Raw genomic sequence first — 8,616 nt, forward strand, 5'->3', positions numbered from 1 at the left:
AATCTTTTATATGTAAGTTAATCAAACTTTATTAAGTAAATTCTATTTTTATTTTTTTCAAATTAATTCAAAATGTTTAAAGTTGCATCGTATAAGAAAATATAATTTGTTTTAAAATAATTGTCATTTTAGTTTTTTTAATATGAGATTAATTACAATTTTTTAATGTTTCATCTATTTTATTGTTATCTGGTATCCTTTGGGTGGACATTGATTAAAGAACTAATTTTTTTTATTGAGATGCACAAAATCACATTGTCCAAGACATATTTTGCGCTTTCATATGATTTCTAGAATAAATAATTTATTTTTTTAGTTACTTAACTAATATCGTAAGAAGACTGATTAGCAACATCATTATATTAATGATGGACAATAAAACTTATATAATATAAAATTATTTTTTTAAAACTACTATTCCCCTTTATATATATATATATTTTATCTGTCTGAAATAAATAATATAGGATTACAATTATAATAAAAGGAAGGGAGGGAGGGAGTAATAAATTAACAATTTCCCCTTGTTTTAGTTTTAGCCCAGCCCACTCAATAAGGGGCTTAACAATCATGCATTCGTTGCTTCGTTCGTGAATTAGGCACAATTTCCTGACTCATTTGTTGACCAATTCTAATTCCTAACTAATCGATTTCTCTGCTTCTACTCAGTAGTTCGTTCAATTCACCGGTTTGTTCAACTCAAATCGTGCAATCCTTCTTTCAAGCTCGCGATTTCCTCTTCTGGAATTCTCAAGGTAATCCCTAAACCCACTCGTTCTGATTGGGAGTTGCTGCGTGCAAAATTGATTATTGTTTGAATCCAATCCATTGCTCACTCTATTCTATAGAATAGCACTGAATTTGAATCTGTTAGCTTCGGACTTTCCGCATTTGATCTCAATTACCTACGTGTCTGTGCAATGTGGGTCTGCGCTGTTCAATGCTTGGCCTTTTCTTTGCGCTTTGGATTCAATTTGACTTCTTCTTCCCCTTTCAGTTCATGATCCTGGATCATTTCTTGTTTTTTAATGTTAAATGTTCTCTTTAACGCTCAGGTAGTTTTAGCCTTAGGTTCCAAGTTCCAAGTTGAGGGTGGAATTTGAAACACTAAATTGGTGCATTCAACTATACAACACAGAATAACAATTCCTCCACTCCTTTACTTTCCAAATTGAAGGATATTGACAGTATTGGACAACACGATATGATTTCCTTCTTCCTGTTCCCTGATCTCGAGTCATTGGAGGATTTGATTTCCGTTTGTGCTCTATTTGTGTTTAGATCCATTCGTGAATTTCCATTTATCTTTGTGATTTCAATTGTTATAATAAGCATAAGCATAATAATGATTATGTATTTATATCCTCTTTTTGTGTTTTGTGGGTGCAAGATCTTGATAATGGCAACCACTGCCTGTTTCATCATTGTTAGCAGAAATGACATTCCTATATATGAAGCTGAAGTTGGAGTAGCTGCTAAAGTATGCTTCTCTTTATTTTATTTTAGTTTTTGTGAATTTCAAGCTTTTGTTGATTTGTGATTATTATTTTTTTTTGTTTAACTTGCTTCTTGCTAGATATTGGTTTTTCTGACTATTTTAGGTGGATTAATTGACCATTCATGCATCGAATTTAAGTTATGGTATTTTTTAGCCTGATTAGTGTCTGAAAGATTATTATGGGGGAATTCAACTTATGTTGTCATTTGATTGCCTGATTAATGTTGATGCTTATTTGAATCTTGTGCATCACTTATTTTGTGTGGCTTTGTAAGCACTAAGCAAGGGATTGTTGTTTTCTTCACCAAATTTACATCATTTTGCAACTCCATGCTACCTTGTGACAGAGGGAAGATGCTGCTCAACTGCATCAATTTATCCTTCATGCTGCTCTTGATATTGTTCAGGACCTTGCATGGACTACTAGTGCCATGTGAGTTACATTTTCAGTTGATACGCAACCCTAGTTCAAATCTTTAACGTTATGCTCCTCTTTTGTGATTGTTGTTCTATATGTTATGTTCTTTTTCTCAACATCGTGTTCCTTAATATTCTCTATGCAGGTACTTGAAATCAGTAGACAGGTTTAATGAACTTGTGGTGTCAGTGTATGTTACAGCTGGTCATATCCTTTATACTTGGGATTCTTTTATAGTTTAGATAAAAAGAATTGCATTACTCTTGTTTGTTCACTTTTTTTTAATCTTTTTTTTTCCAAATAAATGAAGTACTGAGTACCCAACTTTGAGGACCAATCAATTTAGTTAGCTTCTTTAATTGTATAATTATGCCATTGTCACTGGCAGGGGAGCAAAATATAAGTGCCTAGAGTGGAGAAGTCTTAAACTAAAAGCTTACAGCAAGCACATATCTCTTTATGCCTTTTTTTTTTTGTGTGTGTGTGTGTGTGTGTGTGTTGTGTGTGTGTGATATTTTCCTTGACTTGTCATACATACCCGACTTATGTTGCTACATGACTCCCGTAATGATGATGGTATTAAGAGCTTCTTCCAAGAGGTGCATGAGCTTTACATAAAGGTAACATGTTTTTTCTTGCACACCCAATAATGTGTTTCATATGTGTAGCCTGTCCTTGCTTTGTTAGTTAATTTCATATGTGACCTTTTCTTATTCTACAATTGGATGCTTCTCTTGAAATGGGATTATGAGAAAGTTCATGTTTAACAGTTCCTTAAAGCATGCTTTGCTGACTATACAAATATCAATAGCTGTTGGAATAATTTTTCTGGTCTTATCGCTGTTGAATTAGTCAAATTATATATTTCCCCTAATTACAAATTCAATATATTTCACTATAATAGGCTTGCTAAATTGCCTAGTAGATACCTGGTACAATATTAACAACAATAATGACAAACCTGCATTTGAAAGTTCTATAGAAGTTTGGCAAATTCCGTCCAAACTGTGTTGGGGTACAATATTCTTCCTGGATGAATATGCAGAGTGCAAAAGAAGTTCCCAATGGTTACTTTTTGGTAGTTGGAGTTTCAGAGTTTCAACTACTACTTTTCTTTCTGTTTGAGGATATGATTAGGACACTTCTGTCAGTAAAAGAAGTTGAAGTTTTTAACTGTACTCTTGATGTGGTTGTGAAGATAACATACAGATTCTTATGTTAAATTTGTTTGTGAACTTCATTGTATGGATTATGAATTATTGAACTGGTAAGAGAGAAAGTAACTTTATCTGTATGTTTGGGAAATTGCAGACTCTCCTTAATCCCCTGTACTTGCCTGGCTCCCGGATCACGTCATCACATTTTGATACTAAAGTCCGAGCCCTTGCACGAAAGTATCTGTAGTATGTAGAAACCACTAATTGTCTATGGTTGCTAGTTCATATAGCTCTGTGGCCCGACTCTCGTTCGTTCTTGATTACAGTTGAAAAGTTGGCTTTCTTTTTCTTTTTCTCCTTCATGATTTGGCGGCATGGTTAGGTTTGCTGTTGTCTATATTGTACCTCAGTCATTAGCAGGTGGTGGGTGCTTACGCTAATGAAGGCGATTGTTGACAAGCTTCATCTGTGATACATATTAATCTTGTACTCAATGCTCAACTATTTGATTTTAAGTGGTAAAAATGATTTTTTATTCTTTTTATGCTTCATTATTATTAAAGTAATTAGTCCTTTAAAATGGTTACCGAATCACATGTCCTGAATTTTTTTTTCACTGTTATATGTTCAAAATGTTATCACAATTATCCTCTTAAAGGACTAAAAAATATAAAATAATAAATGAGGTTAATAATTGTTTTATATTTTTTAAAGTTCAATTTAATAATAAATTTTGTTTTAGGGCTAGGGGACATTTTTGCTAAAATACGTTTTTACTCTTCAAATTTAGAATAAGTTTGTTTTTGTCTCCTAAATTTTAAAAACTAATTTTTTAGTTCTTTGAAAATAATGTTTTAGTCTCCCACTCAAATGTCATTAAGGATTTTGGTTAAGTGATTAACGAATTACAAGTTGTTTGCCAGACAACTTTGGTTTTGCATTGTTATTATCAAACATCCTACCACTTTGTGGTTTTTCTTCAAAGTAATCATTTTAAAGTGTTTGGATATATATATATATATAATTATTTATTTATTTATATGGACTAAAAAGATTATTTAAATTTGGATGTCTTAAAAATTCGTAGATAAATCCGTTATCAATTGAAACAAATTATGGTTTCTAATTTACAAGTCTAAAATTCTTGTCTCTCGATGTGCACCCACTCTTTGATGGTATGCCAAATATTGAAAGTGAATGATAGTAGAAATGTTTATGGTATGATTTGGTTTGATTTTTAGACAAAAAGTTATCTGAATTAAATATAACATAAAGGTTGATTTGATTTCATTTAAATGTAACATTAAATTCAAACTAAATCAATATTTTCTGATTTAATTTTGTTTTTTTTAATATATTATCATATTTTAAATTTATAAATTAAACTTACATAATTATTATATATGTTATATTATTTTAAAAATGAATTTTATTTTTATTAAAAAAATTTAACATTTTATTAAAAAATTATTATTTTCACTTCTGTTTAACATTAATATAAAATGATATTATCAACTTTTTTTATAATAATAATAATAATAATTTGTGTATCACTTAATATTTAACAGTAATTTTGTAACAATACTAATGCATTATTTTTTAACATGAAAGTAAAATATACATTTTGATTATAAAAAAAGAAAAAATAATAAATTATTTAATACTTATTATTAATTATTAGAATAAAAATCAATATAATCATAATTTGATTTGTTTGATTTAATTCTATTTTTTATAATAAGATTCAAAAACCAAACCAAACCACAAAAATATGTAATTTTGTGGATTTTTTATTTTTGTAATTTTCAATTTAAATGATTTTTAGTTATTTTGAATTAGTTTCCCAGCTTATAAACAATTTGATTCAGTTTTAAACACCCTTAAATGATACGTAGTTACCTTTGTGACCAAAACATAATGATAAATTATTCTATTCAAGTACTTCCATATGTTTGGAGAAAAGGAACATTGTAGAACTTTAAAACTTTATAAAGACCACATTAACCATTGTCAATATTGATGTCTAATAATATCTTGCTCCTTAATGGAGACATACCACCATGGAAGGGGAAAATTCATAGAGAAAAATAATTATGTATTGATAATGTAAAAAAATTATACAGTCATTCAATTATAATTCATTATGTATGATAAATCTTTTTACTTTTAAAATAATTCAAACGATAATTTATGATTGGATGACAATGCAAAACTGTTTTAGAGTCAAATGCATAAGCATTAAACTCAAATTCATAGCCCGAACTATCTTCAGCCAAAATGCAATAAGCTACTAGTAAATATGTCCATAATGACATGATTTTTCAGTAACAGAAAAAAAAAGAAGATTAAGTTTATACTTTGAATTAGCCCAACTAAGTATTCGAAGTATTAGATCCATTAACAATTGTTGATCTGTTTGATTGGTACAACTCTCAACAACTAGTCACTGAGACACACGAGGGTTAGTAACAAGGTCCCTTACCCTGATCAGATGAATTACCCAAGGTATGTTGCATAATTATGGGACTTTTGTCAGCCACGCTAATTACATGTTTGATATGTTCCACATTTCTGGAATGAGCATCATCACCTTTAGATCTTTCACTTGAGACCGGTGCACCTCCTTTCTCATTGGTAGGTATACCAAGTGCATCACTATTGCTTGCATCAGGGGCAACAGAGAGCTCATTTACTTCATCCAATAACTTTTGAAACATATTATTTACAACGTTAAATAACTGGTCTGATGTTGACGCAAAGTAACATGGTACTGAAAAACGGGACATCACATTACCAATACGCATCATTCTCGTCACAACATCATTAGACACCTGAGGCAAGTAACACTGCCAAAATTGTGCAGTAGACTTTGCTGATTTTGTCCATCTTGGATGTATGAGGTCTTGGGGAATTTTTCTAGCCTCTCACAATTGATTATATGAATGGCATGGCAGCAAGGAAATCCTGTTGTCTCAAACTCCAAGCATGAGCATTTAATACTTGGACTACTAGGCTTGAACATAACTTCACATGCTAGGCTCTGGTGCTCAGAGTTGCCTAACATGTATTTGCGGAAGTTTGAACCTTCATCTATGTTTAAGACAAACAAATGAGTCTCCAACCACATCTCTGAAAGAAAACTTTTATAAGATTCCATTGTAAACACCTCAGCAGCATATTTCTCATGAGGAGCTGAGAGCAAACCGCACACAGGTGGTATCATATTCAACCTTCCCCTCATTCCACCGGACTTCATTAACTGTCTTGTCATATTCATCAACAAATTGACACAGTTTCAGTTTATGTTGTGAAAACCTACTCAAATGTTCACAAATGCTTTCACATACTCTTGTGCTTTTCAACCCAGCACAGAAATGTCCCCTAAAGTAAGCCTCTGCCTACTTATGGCGTTTCTCATACATCTTATGGATCCATGAGTTTTCAGACAACTTAACCTCAAAATCATCAAGCGAAAGAGCCTCCTGCTCTTTAAATTCAGATATGAAGGAGGGGTCATCAACAATGGAATGTGCATTGTTCTCAAGATGCCATGCACATAGCCGGGGTCACGATTGTGGCAACACATGCTTTATAGCTTTACTCAGAGCTTTATGACCATCAGTCACAACAGATTTGGGCATGCAGGGTACATGAAGCAATGTTTGAAAAAACCACGAGTATGCATCAACAGTCTCATCATGAAGTAAAGCACATTCAAATACATGTTTGATGATGATGATTGAGGCCAGCCAATATGACAAAGTGCATCTTATATGAATTCATCGTACAAACTGCCATCGTATCTCCAAAGCATGCATAATCCAACTGAGCTGTAGAGTCTGCTACGAAAAGAGATGCTAAACGACCCTCAACAATTTTTGTTTCATAGAATAAGTTAGGGTCTGAATCCTTCTGAGTACATAAATAAGCAAGGGCAGTTTCCATCTCACTAACTGTAATCTTAGCACTACAATGGACAGCACCAGAAGTTTGCACAACATGTGAAAACACATTGCTATTGTCCTGATTGTTGTTTCGGATGAAGCTGCTGTCACTACAAGTATTTCCGTATATTTTTCTCTCTTTGATCATATTTGCTGTTATAATTAAGACTGCAAGAAAAGAGAGTCACAAAACTAAGGAATGTTGAGTGGATGTTTGATAATCTTTTCTATTTTCAATTAGTATATATAACGGCACATTCTATTTTGGGAATGGAACAGTGAAAACAAAAACAAAAATCTAGTTTTGTTTCTCATTCACTCCCCCACCCTCATCTTAGCCATCCTACAGATTGAATATCTTGTTTCTAAACTAGGTATGTGGACAGTGGAGACACTTTCAGATATTATACCCTCTCTCTCTCAAAAATAAAAAACAAAAACAAAAAATTAGAATTTTTTTTTAAAAAAAACTACGAGAGTAGTGGGTAGTTATTAGGGGAGAAGTAATAAAAATTGATAAAGGATAAAATAGTTTAATGAAATGTGTACTGAGGGTATTCCCTTTATTATTAGGATATATTACTTATCATACTTACACTTCTCTCTTTTCCTTTTTCTAAACAATGCACATTCTATTTTGGGAAGAAAACGATGAAAAAAAAAATCAACTTTTGTTTTCCTTTCACTCCTTCACCCGGCAAGTAGAGTATGATTCCTTGCAAAATGAACATTTCACAGTGGAAGAGAAGAACATGGAAGAAACCATCCACCCCCTCTCCCTCCTCCTTGATCAAGTTCGCATCTTTATGAGTTTTGGAGGGACCCAAATACAAATAAAGCACGTGTCTTGTAACCCCCCACCCAAAAAAGAGAAAGTCATGACTATCTGCTTGATTTTACTTTTCTTTTTTAATTTACTTTTCGCGCAAGAAAATTATAGAACGGAGCACATTCACATGTATTGTTCCAAAGTACAATAAACAAGAATGTTTTTTCATTAAGTGAAAACCGTTACATAAATCAACGACGATGTTATAAATCATTTTTAGGGAGAAATTTCCAAAGACATGAACAATGAAAAGCAGTATGCAATGCAACAAAAAGCAAGAAGAAGGTACATTAGAGGGTTACCTCAGTGATAATGCAGTAACCCCAACCGTCTTTATCTTCTTTCCTTTTCAATGTTTTTCTTCTTTGCCTTTTGTTTTCCTGCTTTCAGGATTTTATTCTCTGTCATGATTTTCAGGTTCTTGATTTTCACTTTTCTGCAGCGTGCCTGAATACTGAATTTGAAATTTCTCGTGGAAAAGTGAAAAAAAAAATAATACTAGTAATTAAAAGTTGGGGATCCTGGTGATATATGATTTCAATTCAATAAGTTGAAAAAATGGATCAATTTTTTTAGGTGAAGTAAAAAAAATCTAAAATAAAAAAATTACATAAATTAAAATTCCAAAAAACTGAAAATAAAAAATCTTTATTAAATTGGATTAGATTTATTTCTAATTTGATTTTTAAAAACCAATCTAACCCTTCCAAATCAAACTTTTAAATATAGATAGAGGGTAGTATGATACGAGTATAACCTTTTTATGGAAG

The 8,616-nt window shown here is 31.8% G+C and overlaps 1 protein-coding gene across 1 annotated transcript; it reads left to right on the forward strand.

Annotated features, from left to right (window-relative positions):
• Nucleotides 1-586: 586 nt before the first annotated feature.
• LOC100527093 (uncharacterized) lies at nucleotides 587-3,489 on the forward strand. The gene is given in 6 exon segments (NM_001251658.2): nucleotides 587-755; nucleotides 1,391-1,480; nucleotides 1,846-1,931; nucleotides 2,062-2,123; nucleotides 2,451-2,536; nucleotides 3,228-3,489. Coding segments are annotated over 5 exon segments (408 nt in total). The 5' UTR covers nucleotides 587-755; nucleotides 1,391-1,399; the 3' UTR covers nucleotides 3,321-3,489.
• Nucleotides 3,490-8,616: the final 5,127 nt, after the last annotated feature.

Source organism: Glycine max, chromosome 4, assembly GCF_000004515.6.
Source record: "Glycine max cultivar Williams 82 chromosome 4, Glycine_max_v4.0, whole genome shotgun sequence".
NCBI lineage: Eukaryota > Viridiplantae > Streptophyta > Magnoliopsida > Fabales > Fabaceae > Glycine > Glycine max.